This window comes from Eschrichtius robustus, chromosome 11, assembly GCF_028021215.1.
Source record: "Eschrichtius robustus isolate mEscRob2 chromosome 11, mEscRob2.pri, whole genome shotgun sequence".
Classification (NCBI taxonomy): domain Eukaryota; kingdom Metazoa; phylum Chordata; class Mammalia; order Artiodactyla; family Eschrichtiidae; genus Eschrichtius; species Eschrichtius robustus.
Window position 1 is genome coordinate 67,622,263 of NC_090834.1, and position 17,490 is coordinate 67,639,752.

At 38.1% G+C, this 17,490-nt stretch overlaps 1 protein-coding gene across 6 annotated transcripts in view; it reads right to left on the reverse strand.

Annotated features, from left to right (window-relative positions):
• Positions 1-17,490, reverse strand: part of SBF2 (SET binding factor 2) — a 469,986-nt gene that overhangs the window by 22,663 nt on the left and 429,833 nt on the right. For 4 of the 6 annotated variants that reach the window (XM_068556612.1, XM_068556611.1, XM_068556610.1 and 1 more), the window contains 2 exons: positions 16,114-16,215; positions 15,225-15,410 (listed from right to left, as the gene is read on the reverse strand). In XM_068556612.1, the coding sequence (XP_068412713.1) occupies positions 15,225-15,410; positions 16,114-16,215 (288 nt within the window). The other 2 variants (XM_068556615.1, XM_068556614.1) reach the window with 2 other exon arrangements.

Genomic DNA, 17,490 nt, shown 5'->3' on the forward strand with positions numbered 1-17,490 from the left:
CACATGCACTCACAGGGAAAGCTCATATCTTTAAAAGGCAAATAGGTTTTCTCTTTGGAATAGGACCTAGCATAGTGCTGGCATAGGGTAACTGTAAGGAGAATCATACCACAAAGCCAGACCAGAGTGAGTCAATTTACAATTTGAGTAAACTTCAAAGGCAAAGTTATAACTGTTACTTGCTTTTCTCAAAGTAGGAAATAATGAGGAAGTTCTAAGACTCACTCAAAGATTTACCCTAATGCTGGAATAAAGGAGATGCTTTCGTATACGTCATGCTTTCATTCATATTATACATATCATTTCCCTTAGTATTATATATATATATTTTTTTAAAATTTTATTTATCTATTTATTTTTGGCTGAGTTTGGTCTTTTGTTGCTGTGCACGGGCTTTCTCTAGTTGCGGCGAGTGGGGGCTACTCTTCGTTGCGGTGCACGGGCTCTAGACGCGTGGGCTTCAGTAGTTGTGGCATGTGGGCTCAGTAGTTGTGGCTCGCGGGCTCTAGAGCACAGGCTCAGTTGTGGCGCATGGGCTTAGTTGCTCCGCGGCATGTGGAATCTTCCCAGAGCAGGGCTCGAACCCTTGTCCCCTGCGTTGGCAGGCAGATTCTTAACCACTGTGCCATCAGGGAAGCCCTTAGTGTTATATATACATATATATATATATTTTTTTTTTAAATTAATTAATTAATTTATTTATGGCTGTGTTGGGTCTTCGTTTCTGTGCGAGGGCTTTCTCTAGTTGTGGCAAGTGGAGGCCACTCTTCATCGCGGTGCGCGGGCCTCTCACTGTCGCGGCCTCTCTTGTTGCGGAGCACAGGCTCCAGACGCGCAGGCTCAGTAATTGTGGCTCACGGGCCTAGTCGCTCCGCGGCATGTGGGATCTTCCCAGGCAAGGGCTCGAACCCGTGTCCCCTGCATTGGCAGGCAGATTCTCAACCACTGCGCCACCAGGGAAGCCCTAGTATTATATTTTAAAAAGGAATTTTAGGTAAAAAAAAAAAAAAAAAAAAAAATTTTTTTTTTGTATTTGGATGTATTTTCCTTCTGAATTTGGTTCAACTATTTTAAGAAAAGGAAGCATCCTGTAATGATATCATTTGAGCTAAGCCAATTTCTTTTAGAAGCAACAAAAAAATCTGCCAGATGTTGCTATTATGAAACTGTGATCTAGCATTTATAATTCATCTGACACCTGGATATACTGGCGCAAACAATGGCTTTTTATATGATGAGGCAGTTCTAATTTAAGATCAGCGCTTCATCTGTTTTCTTTGTAACTCTATTAGTACTAATGGGCAAGTCTAGGCATACGTCCATGGACTGCCTTTTGGCATCCCGCATGTTAGAAATGGTTAATAAGCAGGGCACACATTCCACCTGGGGAAGTTTTGCTTGCTGCTGCATAATTTTGCACTTATTTTTTAAAATGTTGTTGGGGCTTGGCTCTGTTTTGTGCTCCTGAGAGACTGAGGATAGCACTAATTTGAACTGTCTGGCAAAAGCCAGAGTCATGTAAAGCATTAGTGTTCACTTGAAAGGTATTCAAAGAAGGCATTTTCTAATGCCTAAAACCACTATGTAGGAGATGATGAAACACACACCTTATAATTAAGTCAGCAAGAATCAAAAGCTCTATTTGTTAACTATAGTCTTCTGTTTTTGAATGAACAAATTTTCCCTTTTCAGCACAAAATAATCTACTTCACCCAAACTGACACCCATCATAGCCAAGCATTCTTTAAATACTGCAATTAATGTCATACACTCACTTTGCCATGACTTGCCTGAACTCAGGTTATTATGTGTGACAGTATTAATTTGAAGGGTTCAGACAAATTTTTAAAAATTTATATTTTAATTTTTTTTAATGTAGTATGACTAGATTTGAAATCATACTAAAGGGGTCTTCAGACCCAGAACAATATTATTTTCTACAGTTTGTGAAGCGTTCACCTACAAATAATTGAGTTTTCATTAAAAGTCAACTTTTGTTTTCAGTTTCAGAACTAATAGAAATTTCTTACTGATTGTAAGTGGATTCTTTTGCTGACTCTAATATTTAGGTATGCAGAATTCTGCAAGTTGAATATGGGTATTTAACTCATTTAATACTGTATTTAACTTAAGCCAAATTCAGCCATACAAACTCAGTCCCCAGCAACTCTCCCTCAATTAAAGGAAAGGAATTTTTAAAAGGTAAAAGTCGAAAACGAGGTGGGGAGAAAGGGAGGGGAGACAGTAGCAGGCCAAGAAAATTCAGAAAGATGGAAAACAGAAGGAAGAATAGCAGAAGATGAGAAGCTACACTGGGATAAAAATGATTTGAAAAGGTAACAGCTTGCCCTGTAAACCCAGAAAGGCTCAGGACTCAGAGGCCCAAGTCCTGTATAGGAGGAAAAGGGGGGCTAAAAATGAGAACTAGCTGTTAAGTCTAGAGAGGCAGTGGTGAGACCTCCAGGGTCCTTTCCTATCTCCTGTAGTCTTTCCTACCTCATGACTACCTTCTTGCAAGCAAGAGATTAGAGGTTTGTTCTCTGGAAAAACCAAACTTGATAAGTTCTGGACTTGGGAACACCATGCACAACTGGGTTAATGATGAGACTGAAAACAGTACAGAAAAAGTAAAACTCTGCACACTTAACTGGGATTTCCCTGGACCTATTTCCTGCCGTGCTTCCAGAAAGCAGGCAGCCAGGATTATAAGTACTTTCTGGGTATCACACTGGCAAATTTTTCTCTAGAGAAACTAGAGAGCTGCTGTTTTTTTTTTTTTTTTTTTTTTATTAGAACTCCAGTTTACTAAGAAATTGGACTAATTAAAAATTGTTTTTCATATTCAGTGAAGTATAATTTAAATATACTAAAATTTCCCGATTTTTAAGCCTACAGGTTGATTAGTTTTGGTCACTGTTCATTTGGTTATACGTTTGTATAACCACCATCACAGTGAGGATACAGAACAGTTCCCTCATCCTATAAAGTTTGCTCATGTCCTTTGGAAGTCGACCCCCTCCCCTGACCACTGGTTCCAGGCAACCACTGATCTGTTTTTCTACCACTACCATTTTGCCTTTTGTAGGGTTTCCTATAAATGAAATCATGTATTGTGTAGTCTGTAGTCTTTTCTACCCATTTTCCCCGTTTTTATTGAGAAATAATTGGCATACATCACTGTATAGGTTTAACGCTACAACATGATCATTTGAATTACATATGCTGTGAAATGATTACCACAATAGGTTTAGTTAACATCCACCACCTCATATAGATAAAATAAAAAGAAAAAAAATTTTCTCCTTGTGATGAGACTTTTTTTTTTATTTTATAAATTTATTTATTTATTTTTGGCTGCATTGTGTCTTCGTTGCTGCGCACGGGCTTTCTCTAGTTGCAGTGAGCGGGGACTCCTCTTCGTTGCGGTAAGCGGGCTTCTCATTGCTGTGGCTTCTCGTGTTGTGGAGCACAGGCTCTAGGCGCACGGGCTTCAGTAGTTGTGGCACACAGGCTCAGTAATTGTGGCTCGTGGGCTCTAGAGCGCAGGCTCAGTAGTTGTGGCACACGGGCTTAGCTGCTCCATGGCATGTGGGATCTCCCTGGACCAGGGCTCGAACCTGTGTCCCCTGCATTGGCAGGCAGATTCTTAACCACTGTGCCACCAGGGAAGTCCCTTGTGATGAGATTTATCTGACTTTTTTCATTGATCATGATTTTAAGACTCATCCATATTGTTGTGTATATTAACATTTCATTCCTTTTGCTTGCTGAGTAGTATTCCTTGCATGCATGTACCAGAATTTGTTCATCTGTTCACCAGCTGATGGACAATTGGTTTGTTTTTCATGCTACCCCTTTATAGTCACACCCATTCCCCTCCCCCACTATCTCCAAACCCTCACAACCAATAATTTATTCTCTATCTCTACATTCTTGTCATTTTGAGAATGTTATATAAATGGAATCATACAGTATGTGATCATTTGAGATTGTGTTTTCTTCACTCAACATCATGCTCTTGAGATCCATTCAAATTGTTGCTTGTATCAGCATCTCACCCCTTTTCATTGCTGAGTAGCGTTCCATGGTATGGATGCACCACAGTTTGTTTAGCCATTTACCTGTTTCAGGAGATTTTGTCCCCTCCCTCCTGCAATTTCTGGCTATTATAAATAAAACTTCTATAACAGTACTTTCATATTTGAACCAAATTTCTTATAAAAAGCATACTGTTACATCATGTTTTATTTAGACCATTTCCATTTTTAATGCAATTATTGGTATGTTAGGGCTGAAGTCTGTCATTTTACTTTTTGTCTTCAGTTCTATTTTTTTTTCTTCCTGCATTTTCTTTTCCCTGCCTTCTGTGGATTACTTGAACATTTTTTAGAATTCTATTTTGATTTATCTATAGTGTTTTTGAGTGTATGTTTTTATGTAGCTTTTTTAGTGGTCATTCTGGGTATTACATTACATATCTTGTTACTGTCGACTGGTGTTGACATTTTAGTGAAGTGTAGAAACCTTACTTCCCTTTACATCCCTTTGTGCTCCCCCATTTATAATTGTCTTAACTATTTCCTTTACGTATATTGAGAACATCAAAAACAGTGTTACAATTTTTGCTTCAACCATTAAATATAATTTAGAAAACTGAAGAGGAGGAGAAAAGTCTATTGTATTTATCCATATTTTACTTTCTGTTGTTCTTTTTTCCTTCCTGATATCCCAAGATTCCTTCTTTTATCATTTATTTTCTGCTTGAATAATTTCCTTTAGCCATTTACATCTATGATCCATTTCAGGGAAATTCCTGTGAATGATGTAAGGGTCAGGGTTCATACTTCTCTATACAGATATACAGTTATTCCAATACCATTTGTTGAAAAGTTTCCTTTCCCCATGTCTCAGTTTTATAATTGTTTTCTGTGGGGGAAGTTGTCATTAGAGTTTTAATCCCCCATTTGTGGAAACAGCAGTTAAACTTACTTACTTTAAACTTTATTTCACCCTTTGAAATCTGAGGATGTTACCTCAACATATTATATGAAAAGGGAACAGTTACAAACTTATTTCAGCCATAAAAAGGGTTTAAGTTAATTTTAGGATAAAAATATGTGAAACCAAAAATATGGATATTTTCAAATGCCTATGGATGATATCTTAAAATACTCAGTAAAGAAGTTTGTAAACAAGTGTCCTATTCTCAGTTTAATTCTTTTAAAAAAGTTGACATGGGAATTCCCTGGCAGTCTAGTGGTTAGAACTCCATCTGCACCTTCACTGCCAAGGGCCTAGGTTCAATCCCTGGTCAGGGAACTAAGAACCTGCAAACAAAGCAGCATGGCCAAAAAAAAAAAAAAAAAAGTTGACATGGGTTCAGTTTAATTCTTATTAAAAAAGTCTAAAAAAAAAAGTCTACGTGGGTGACTTTACCTGCCATTCCTCTCATTCCACACTGTTTTGATTACTGCAGCTTTGTAGTATTATCTGAAATCTGGGACAAGTATGCCTCCTGCTTTGTTTTTTTTTTTCCTCAGAATTGCTTTGGCAATTCTGGGTCTTTTATGGTTCCATATAAATTTTTGGATCATTCTAGTTCTGTGAAAAATATCATGGGTAATTTGATAGGGACTGCATAAATCTGTAGATTGCTTTGGGTAGTAGTATTGCCATTTAAACAATATTAATTCTTCCAACCCAAGAGCATGGAATATCTTTCCATTTCTTTGAGTCCTCCTTAATTTCCTTTATTAATGTTTTACAGTTCTCAGTGTAAAAGTCTTTCACCTCCTTGGTCAAGTTTATTCCTAGCTATTTTTTTTTTTTTTGGTGCAATTTTAAATGGTACTTTTTTTTTTTTTTTAACATTCCCTTTCTATTTCATAGTTAGTGTAAAGAAATACAACTGATTTCTGAATGTTAATCTTGTATCCTACTACTGTGCTGAATTCATTTATTAGATCTAGCAGTTTTTGTGTGTAGTCCTTAGGGTTTTCTATATATAGTATCATGTCATCTGCATATAGTGACAATTTTACCTCTTCCCTTCTAATTTGAATATGTTTTATTTCTTTTTCTTGTCTGACTGCTGTGGCTAGGACTTCCAATACTATGTTGAATAGAAGGGGTGAGAGTGGGCATCCTTGTCTTGTTCCAGATTTTAGTAGGAAGGCTTTCAGCTTTTCACCATTGAGTATTACATTGGCTGTGGGTTTGTCATAAATACCTTTCATTATGTTGAGATATGTTCCCTGTGTACCCACTTTGGTAAGAGTTTTTATCATGAATGGATGTTGAATTTTGTCAAATGCCTTTTCTGCATCGAGATGATCATGTGGTTTTTGACTTTTCTTAATGTGGTGTATTACACTGATTGATTTGCATACGTTGAACCATCCTTGTGAACGTGTGATGAACCTCACTTGGTTGTGGTGTATCATCTTTTCTATGTGTTGTTGGATTTGGTTTCCTAATATCTTGTTGAGAATTTTTGCATCTATATTCATCAAACATATTGGCCTGTAATTTTCTTTTTTGGTGGTATCTTTGTCTGGTTTTGGTATCAGGGTGATGGTGGCGTCATAGAATGTCTTTGGGAGTGTTCCCTTCTCTTCAATCTTTTGGAAGAGTTTGAGAAGAATCAGTATGAGTTCTTCTTTGTATGTTTGGTAGAATTTGCCTGTGAAGCTATCTGGTCCTGGCCTTTTGTCTGCAGGGAGTTTTTTTAAATTACAGATTCTATTTCACTTCTAGTGATCAGTCTGTTCAAATTACCTATTTCTTCTTGATTCAATTTAGGTGGGCTGTATGTTTCTAGAAAGTTGTCCATTTCTTCTAGGTTGTCAAATTTGTTGGCATATAATTGTTCATAGTATTCTCTTATGTTTTTTTGTATTTCTGTGATATCAGTTGAGATTTCTCCTTTTTCATTTCTTTTTTCTCTTTGGGGTCTCTCTCTCTCTCCTTCTTGGTGAGCCTGGCCAGGTTTGTCAATTTTGTTTACCCTTTAAAAGAACCAGCTCTTGGTTTGATTTTTTTCTATTTTTTTTTTTTAAATCCCTACATGTTCTTTAAGTGTGAACACCACATTATGAAGATTGTGATTTTAATTTTTAAAGATATCCACTTTTATACACCAAAGACATTAAAAGCAAGTCAACTGCTTCATCTGGTATTCAACTGAATAAATAGTGACTTTTTCTCTTTTTTTTTATAAATTTATTTATTTTATTTATTTTTGGCTGTGTTGGGTCTTCATTGCTGTACGCGGGCTTCCTCTAGTTGCAGCAAGTGGGGGCTACTCATTTTTTTTTTTTTTTGCAGGTTCTTATTAGGCATCAATTTTATACACATCAGTGTATACATGTCAATCCCAATCGCCCAATTCAGCACACCACCATCCCCACCCCACCGCAGTTTTCCCCCCTTGGTGTCCATATGTCCATTCTCTACATCTGTGTCTCAACTTCTGCCCTGCAAACTGGCTCATCTGTACCATTTTTCTAGGCTCCACATACATGCATTAATATACGATATTTGTTTTTCTCCTTCTGACTTACTTCACTCTGTATGACAGTCTCTAGATCCATCCACGTCTCAACAAATGACTCAATTTCGTTCCTTTTTATGGCTGAGTAATATTCCATTGTATATATGTACCACCACTTCTTTATCCATTCGTCTGTCGATGGGCATTTAGGTTGCTTCCATGACCTGGCTATTGTAAATAGTGCTGCAATGAACATTCGGGTGCATGTGTCTTTTTGAATTACAGTTTTCTCTGGGTATATGCACAGTAGTGGGATTGCTGGGTCATATGGTAATTCTATTTTTAGTTTTTTAAGGAACCTCCATATTGTTCTCCATAGTGGCTGTATCAATTTACATTCCCACCAACAGTGCAAGAGGGTTCCCTTTTCTCCACACCCTCTCCAGCATTTGTTGTTTGTAGATTTTCTGATGATGCCCATTCTGACAGGAGTGAGGTGATACCTCATTGAAGTTTTGATTTGCATTTCTCTAATAATTAGTGATGTTGAGCATCTTTTCATGTGCTTCATGGCCGTCTGTATGTCTTCTTTGGAGAAATGTCTATTTAGGTCTTCTGCCCATTTTTGGATTGGGGTGTTTGTTTCTTTAATATTGAGCTGAATGAGCTGTTTATATATTTTGGAGATTAATCCTTTGTCCGTTGATTCATTTGCAAATATTTTCTCCCATTCTGAGGGTTGTCTTTTCATCTTGTTTATGGTTTCCTTTGCTGTGCAAAAGCTTTGAAGTTTCATTAGGTCCCACTTGTTTATTTTTGTTTTTATTTCCATTACTCTAGGAGGTGGATCAAAAAAGATCTTGCTGTGATTTATGTCAAAGAGTGTTCTTCCTATGTTTTCCTCTAAGAGTTTTATAGTGTCCAGTCTTATATTTAGGTCTCTAATCCATTTTGAGTTTATTTTTGTGTATGGTGTTAGGGAGTATTCTAATTTCATTCTTTTACATGTAGCTGTCCAGTTTTCCCAGCACCACTTATTGAAGAGACTGTCTTTTCTCCATTGTATATCTTTGCCTCCTTTGTCATAGATTAGTTGACCATAGGTGCGTGGGTTAATCTCTGGGCTTTCTATCTTGTTCCATTGATCTATGTTTCTGTTTTTGTGCCAGTACCATATTGTCTTGATTACTGTAGCTTTGTAGTATAGTCTGAAGTCAGGGAGTCTGATTCCTCCAGCTCCATTTTTTTGCCTCAAGACTGCTTTGGCTATTCGGGGTCTTTTGTGTCTCCATACAAATTTTAAGATGATTTGTTCTAGCTCCGTAAAAAATGCCATTGGTAATTTGATAAGGATTGCATTGAATCTGTAGATTGCTTTGGGTAGTATACTCATTTTCACAATGTTGATTCTTCCAAGCCAAGAACATAGTATATCTCTCCATCTGTTGGTATCATCTTTAATTTCTTTCATCAGTGTCTTATAGTTTTCTGCATACAGGTCTTTTGTCTCCCTAGGTAGGTTTATTCCTAGGTATTTTATTCTTTTTGTTGCAATGGTAAATGGGAGTGTTTCCATAATTTCTCTTTCAGATTTTTCATCATTAGTGTATAGGAATGCAAGAGATTTCTGTGCATTAATTTTGTATCCTGCAACTTTACCATATTCATTAATTAGCTCTAGCAGTTTTCTGGTGGCAGTTTTAGGATTCTCTATGTATAGTATCATGTCATCCGCAAACAGTGACAGTTTTACTTCTTCTTTTCCAATTTGTATTCCTTTTATTTCTTTTTCTTCTCTGATTGCCGTGGCTAGGAGTTCCAGAACTATGTTGAATAATAGTGGTGAGAGTGGACATCCTTGTCTCGTTCCTGATCTTAGAGGAAATGCTTTCAGTTTTTCACCATTGAGAATGATGTTTGCTGTGGGTTTGTCATATATGGCCTTTATTATGTTGAGGTAGGTTCCCACTATGCCCACTTTCTGGAGAGTTTTTATCAGAAATGGGTGTTGAATTTTGTCAAAAGCTTTTTCTGCATCTATTGAGATGATCATATGGTTTTTATTCTTCAATTTGTTAATATGGTGTATCACATTGATTGATTTGCGTATATTGAAGAATCCTTGCATCCCTGGGATAAATCCCACTTGATCATGGTGTATGATCCTTTTAATGTGTTGTTGGATTCTGTTTGCTAGTATTTTGTTGAGGATTTTTGCATCTATATTCATCAGTGATATTGGTCTGTAATTTTCTTTTTTTGTAGTGTCTTTGTCTGGTTTTGGTATCAGGGTGATGGTGGCCTCGTAGAATGAGTTTGGGAGTGTTCCTTCCTCTGCAGTTTTTTGGAAGAGTTTGAGAAGGATGGGTGTTAGCTCTTCTCTAAATGTTTGATAGAATTCACCTGTGAAGCCATCTGGCCCTGGACTTTTGTTTGTTGGAAGATTTTTAATCACAGTTTCAATTTCATTACTTGTGATTGGTCTGTTCATATTTTCTGTTTCTTCCTGGTTCAGTCTTGGAAGGTTATACTTTTCTAAGAATTTGTCCATTTCTTCCAGGTTGTCCATTTTATTGGCATAAAGTTGCTTGTAGTAGTCTCTTAGGATGCTTTGTATTTCTGCGGTGTCTGTTGTAACTCCTCCTTTTTCATTTCTGATTTTATTGATTTGAGTCCTCTCCCTCTTTTTCTTGATGAGTCTGGCTATTGGCTTATGAATTTTGTTTATCTTCTCAAAGAACCAACTTTTAGTTTTATTGATCTTTGGTATTGTTTTCTTTGTTTCTATTTCATTTATTTCCACTCTGATCTTTATGATTTCTTTCCTTCTGCTAACTTTGGGTTTTGTTTGTTCTTCTTTCTCTAGTTTCTTTAGGTGTAAGGTTAGATTGTTTACTTGAGATTTTTCTTGTTTCTTTAGGTAGGCTTGTATAGCTATAAACTTCCCTCTTGGAACTGCTTTTGCTGCATCCCATAGGTTTTGGGTCGTCGTGTTTTCCTTGTCATTTGTCTCTAGGTATTTTTTGATTTCCTCTTTGATTTCTTCAGTGATCTCTTGGTTATTTAGTAACGTATTGTTTAGCCTCCATGTGTTTGTCTTTTTTACGTTTTTTCCCTGTAATTCATTTCTAATCTCACAGCGTTGTGGTCAGAAAAGATGCTTGATATGATTTCAATTTTCTTAAATTTACTGAGGCTTGATTTGTGACCCAAGATGTGATCTATCCTGGAGAATGTTCCGTGCGCACTTGAGAACGTGTAATCTGCTGTTTTTGGATGGAATGTCCTATATATATCAATTAAATCTATCTGGTCTATTGTGTCATTTAAAGCTTCTGTTTCCTTATTTATTTTCATTTTGGATGATCTGTCCATTGGTGTAAGTGAGGTGTTAAAGTCCCCCACTATTATTGTGTTACCATCGATTTCCTCTTTTATAGCTGTTAGCAGTTGCCTTATGTATTGAGGTGCTCCTATGTTGGGTGCATATATATTTATAATTGTTATATCTTCTTCTTGGATTGATCCCTGGATCATTATGTAGTGTCCTTCCTTGTCTCTTGTAACATTCTTTATTTTAAAGTCTATTTTATCTGATATGAGTATAGCTACTCCAGCTTTCTTCTGATTTCCATTTGCATGGAATATCTTTTTCCATCCCCTCACTTTCAGTCTGTATGTGTCCCTAGGTCTAAAGTGGGTCTCTTGTAGACAGCATATATATGGGTCTTGTTTTTGAATCCATTCAGCCAGTCTATGTCTTTTGGTTGGGGCATTTAATCCATTCACGTTTCAGGTAATTATCGATATGTATGTTCCTATGACCATTTTCTTAATTGTTTTGGGTTTGTTTTTGTAGGTCCTTTTCCTTCTCTTGTGTTTCCTGCCTAGAGAAGTTCCTTTAGCATTTGTTGTAGAGCTGGTTTGGTGGTGCTGAATTCTCTTAGCTTTTGCTTGTCTGTAAAGCTTTTGATTTCTCCATCAAATCTAAGTGAGATCCTTGCCGGGTAGAGTAATCTTGGTTGTAGGTTCTTCCCTTTCATCACTTTAAGTATATCATGCCACTCCCTTCTGGCTTGCAGAGTTTCTGCTGAGAAATCAGCTGTTAACCTTATGGGAGTTCCCTTGTATGTTATTTGTCGTTTTTCCCTTGCTGCTTTCAATAATTTTTCTTTGTCTTTAATTTTTGCCACTTTGATTACTATGTGTCTCGGCGTGTTTCTCCTTGGGTTTATTCTGTATGGGACTCTCTGCGCTTCCTGGACTTGGGTGGCTATTTCCTTTCCCATGTTAGGGAAGTTTTCGACTATAATCTCTTCAAATATTTTCTCTGGTCCTTTCTCTCTCTCTTCTCCTTCTGGGACCCCTATAATGCGAATGTTGTTGCGTTTAATGTTGTCCCAGAGGTCTCTTAGGCTGTCTTCATTTCTTTTCATTCTTTTTTCTTTAGTCTGTTCCGCAGCAGTGAATTCCACCATTCTGTCTTCCAGGTCACTTATCCGTTCTTCTGCCTCAGTTATTCTGCTATTGATTCCTTCTAGTGTAGTTTTCATTTCAGTTATTGTATTGGTCATCTCTGTTTGTTTGTTCTTTAATTCTTCTAGGTCTTTGCTAATCATTTCTTGCATCTTCTCAATCTTTGCCTCCATTCTTATTCCGAGGTCCTGGATCATCTTCACTATCATTATTCTGAATTCTTTTTCTGGAAGGTTGCCTATCTCCACTTCATTTAGTTGTTTTTCTGGGGTTTTTTCTTGTTCTTTCATCTGGTACATAGCCCTCTGCCTTTTCATCTTCTCTATCTTTCTGTAACTGTGGTTTTTGGGCCACAGGCTGCAGGATTGTAGTTTTTCTTGCTTCTGCTGTCTGCCCTCTGGTGGTTGAGGCTATCTAACGGGGGCTACTCTTTGTTGCAGTGCGCGGGCTTCTCATTGTGGTGGCTTCTCTCGTTGTGGAGCATGGGCTCTAGGCGTGCGGGCTTCAGTAGTTGTGGCATGTGGGCTCAGTAGTTGTGGCTCACGGGCTCTAGAGCACAGGCTCAGTAGTTGTGGCGCACGGGCTTAGTTGCTCCACGGCATGTGGGATCTTCCCGGACCAGGGATCGAACCCGTGTCCCCTGCACTGGCAGGTGGATTCTCAACCACTGCACCACCAGGGAAGCCCAAGAGTGATATTATTTCAATGCAGGGGTAAAATTGGTTGAGTGTACTTATTAAGACAACAGAGGCATCCAGTGAGGAGCCTTAAGAACCTTTCAAGTGAAATTTTGACATTAGTATATTCAAATTAGATGTGAGGAAGAGTAATTCTTTAAGAAATGTAGAGCCACTGAAAGTTTTTGTTTGTCTGCTTTAAAGAGTTTTGTAAAAGAGAGTAACAGCTTCGTATCTGAGCATTCAGAAGATTTTATTAGCAACTCTACTTAGGACATCCTAGATGGTCTTGATGAAGGGTGGTGAGAGCCTCAAACAAGGCTGAACCAGGCGGTCATTTAAATTTTCATTTAGTCACTTGTTATACGTATTTATTGAGGGTCTACTACATTCCAGAGACTAAAATTATAATTGCATTAGATATTAGGGATATGAAGATTAATATAACATAGACCCTTCTCCCAAGAATTCTCAGTCTAAGTAGAAGGCAACAGCCATGTACAAATAGGTAGATTCTAGTGTACAGATGCTACCAAAGAAGTCTGTACATGGTTCATAAGAATACAAATGAAGGGGCCAGGAAAAGGTTCAAAGATTACTTAGAAAGAATCATGGAATAAAATATAGTGCTGAGAACAGTGCCTGGTACATAGTAAGCGGTCAAGAAATATCAGTAATGATGACTGCAGATGGTAGTGGGATATAGGCATGGAGGCAGGAAATAGCCTAGTGCACTTGGTTAGCATAATAAGACAATGTGCAGGATAAGAAGTGCTTTCATGAAGAACTCGTATGCGTTCAACTATCCAGAAGTGAGAAAAAATGCTTGCTCCTCCCCTTTAGTCTCAGTTAAGCTTTCTTTTTCAGAGACAATGGGCTTCAAACTTCTCCCTCACGTATTTGCCGAAAGATGTCTGAATAAAAAAGCTAATATTCAAACAGGAAGCAAATATATAATTTGCTGCAAAGAGTTTAAAAGTATAAGCTCAACCTTGTGACCAGCTTCTCCAGATACTACTCAAATCAACTAAAGTTATTCAATAGGTCTTTTCTTTAAGAAGCTGATTGGAGCAATCAAAAACATAACCTCCAGTGTTTGTTTGTGTATGTAGGGGATGGGGTCGATGGAAAAGTCACTGCTAATGGGCATGGAGTTTGTTTTGGGGTGATAAAATAATCTGAAATTGCTTGTGGTAATTGCACAACTCTGAATATACTAAAAACTACTGAATTATACACTTTAAATACATTTTTTAAAAATTATGAAGTGAATTGATAAAGCTGATCAAGTGATTAATGGAATAAAAAACAAAACAAAACAAAACATAACCATACATAAGATGACCTAGTTCCAATACTGGTTCCTAAAAACATTTTTACTTTTCTTTCCAACAGATACTTGAGGCCAATGTATTTCAATTTCAAAGAGGCTCACTGTCCTGACAAATATGTTTGACATACCAGAACCCATTCACTGTTGTGGTGCAGATGAAACAGGCTAAAAGAAGTGTCAACCTTACTTTTCCTAGGCCATTTTAGCCACTGGTGCCAATGCCTTCAACTTGTAAACCCAGTGCCATCCAATTCTCAAGCCCAATACTGACCAAGGCCTGAGATGAAGGTAAGAGGGAGCCCAGAGCATTCACATCATCTCCCCCACTCCCAGCTCCCACTGGGTTTGACTGGATTATATACCTGGGTTTCTGTCTGGTCTCTCTCTTTTCTTAAAAATAAATTTATTTTATTTATTTATTTTTGGCTGCGTTGGGTCTTCGTTGCTGCACGCGGGCTTTCTCTAGTTGTGGTGAGTGGGAGCTACTCTTCATTGCGGTGTGCAGGCTTCTCATTGCGGTGGCTTCTCTTGTTGCGGAGCACGGGCTCTAGGTGGGTGGGCTTCAGTAGTTGTGGCTCGCGGGCTCTAGAGTGCAGGCTCATTAGTTGTGGCACATGGGCTTAGTTGCTCCGCGGCACGTGGGATCTTCCCAGACCAGGGATGGAACCCGTGTCCCCTGCGTTGGCAGGCAGATTCTTAACCACTGCGCCACCAGGGAAGCCCTCTGTCTGGTCTCTTGATTAGCCCTGATTATGCCACCCAGTAGAACTGAGCCATTGTTCTCAGCCTCAGAGGCTTGCCTGGTTGGGCCCTGATTCTTTCTCTAGGGGTTAAGCTCTACCTCCTATATTTTCAGGCATAAAGTAGGGTCCTCCCCAAATGGGAAGACCACGTGCTGGATTTCAGGCTCGGCCAACACCTAGAGAGTTTTGCTGTTCTGCACTAGATCAAAACTTCTTCGAGAACAAGCCAAGTTTGCTCCGTTAAATTAGATGGTAATTTAGAGTGCTGGCCACTTCACTTGGGAGCCAGCTCAATAGCCAGCTCTGCTATCCTAGTTTCAGAAACCAACTAGTTCTTTTTCTTTTCCATTTCCAGGAATCTACTGCTGAGATTTTAGCAAGTCTTATGGCTGAGTCCATCAGAGCTGTGACATAAAGGTACCTGGCACAGCAGTGCAGTGCTCAATAAATGCTAGGTCTTTTCTTTCTCTCGTATCAAGTTGATTTAAGCTTGCTCTACTTACCTGGTGTACACAATCTAAGAACTGTAGGAAGACTGGAGTGAAACCACTGCCCTGACAGCTGAGGGTCAAGCTGCTCCGCTGACTGAATTTATGACCAAAAGAGAGCCACTCTTTTTCGACCAGCATCCGGAAGCCTTCAAGTGTCCTATAAAAGGGATCACTGAGTAACTGAACCAGGGAGGTCACCTAGGGTACAAGCAGGTTGGATACTTCATTACTTTCAGTCCTGAAAAATTCCTGCTTCTAAGACAAAGCACTTCCTTTTGATGACAGCTAATTAACAAGCAAAGTTACCTGGATGGCAAATTTGTTCACTAACTGCTCCAGGACAGCTAAGTGAATTAATTCTACAAACTTTCCATTAAAAACTAAGACTCAAATTCATTTTGGCTACATTTTCCTTCAGAGAAGTAAGAATTTAGTCCTTGCCTGGCCAGGTTGCTGACTGTGGCCTTCTCCTAGGTTAATTAATAAGGTCAGAGGATCAGTTCAAACCTACATCTACTTTTTGGCAGATGTACTGTAGATTATACTCATACTTTTCCTTTTCACTCTGGAGTGAGTAAAGAGGGGGCTTACAGAGAACCAGAGAAAGGACTGACAAAACATGGGAAGGATGGTCCATGTCCTACACCGCTGGTCATGCTTGCATGATGCTTCTGTGGTGTGGGAGCCCGATGCCCTGAGCCAGAGCTCCAGGCTGTGTAGGGCCTGGAAACTCATGGCACAGAGGTTTTTGATGGATACCAGGTGGTGTTTAACAGAGGACTTTCTCTGTCCATCAACACATTAGTCATTATACAAAAGATTCATCTGCAGAATTTTAAAATAACTGAATTAAAATACAAATATAAAATTAAATATCTGAAAATATGTTTTAGTAATTTACTTGTGCAGTGATGTCCCAGCCTTCTTCCAAACACACCAAAACTGAGGAACCATTCTCAAGTACTTCTGATACAACCACAGCGAGCTGCAATATCCTGTGAAGCTAAGAGATAAGAAAGGAGGCCACAATTAGACCAAGTGCTTTCTGAGCACCAAGAACAGACAGACTTGCTATCAACCTTAGATAATCAAACAAGTTAGGGATTAAAATATTTGGACAAAAGAATCATATAAATTTTAAATACTTAAAGTTCTTTGTCAAAATCAAGATTAAACAATGACACGTTTTAAAACAATGTGTTCAAGTGATACTTAATGAAATAAACAACTGACCTTACAAGATTCCCCTCAAAGCAGAAGAGCTGTAATTCTTTCCAGTGGAAAAGAGTGAGGTTCTAAGTGGCCCTCGCAACATAGTTATTAGACTTAAAATTTGTTCTTATGTGATGTAGTGAGTTCTGTTTCCCACAGCTGCACAACTTTGTAAATATACTAAAAAGTACTGAATTGTATACTTTTTTTCATTTTAAAAACCTCTAATATTAGAGAAAATATACCTACAAAAAAAAACTCAGGAGAAAGAAAAATATTACAAAATATATATAATGCATCTCCCCAGAGAAATTACAAAAGATATTGCTTCTATCAAATGTGAATTCTATACTAAAGTATTTGTACTGTGTATTAAATGGGAAGAAAACTTTTATTTATTCTCAGCTTTTTAAGCCAAGACAGACAACTGACTCCAAGTCCCTAATGAACAATTAGGGTGTGAGCAGACCATATAGATTTCAAAACTAAATGTGTAACATTCTGGTTTAAAAAAAAGTTTAAGCATCACTTGACATAACTTGTAGAATGAATCCAACTCTGAACTAAAACAAAACACTCCCACCCCCATATTTTAAACAGAGCTAGGCTATTTTTTTTAAATTAATTAATTATTTTTTTAACATCTTTATTGGAGTATGATTGCTTTACAATGGTGTGTTAGTTTCTGCTTTATAACAAAGTGAATCAGCTATACATATACATACATCCCCATATCTCTTCCCTCTTGCATCTCCCTCCCACCCTCCCTATCCCACCCCTCTAGGTGGTCACAGAGCACCGAGCTGATCTCCCTGTGCTATGTGGCTGCTTCCCACTAGCTATCTATCTATTTTACATTTGCTAGTATATATAAGTAAGTCCAAGTCACTCTCTCAGTTCATCCCAGAGCTAGGCTATTTTAAACACAGGAACAAGGCACATGTCCTCTCCAAGAATGGGAAGGTCCTCCTCACTCACTGTTCCTATAACACAACTATTACCAGGCCTGAATTCTCTTGGGCTTAGTATGTGCTCTGAGTTAACGTTTAAATTGCCAGTATCCCAA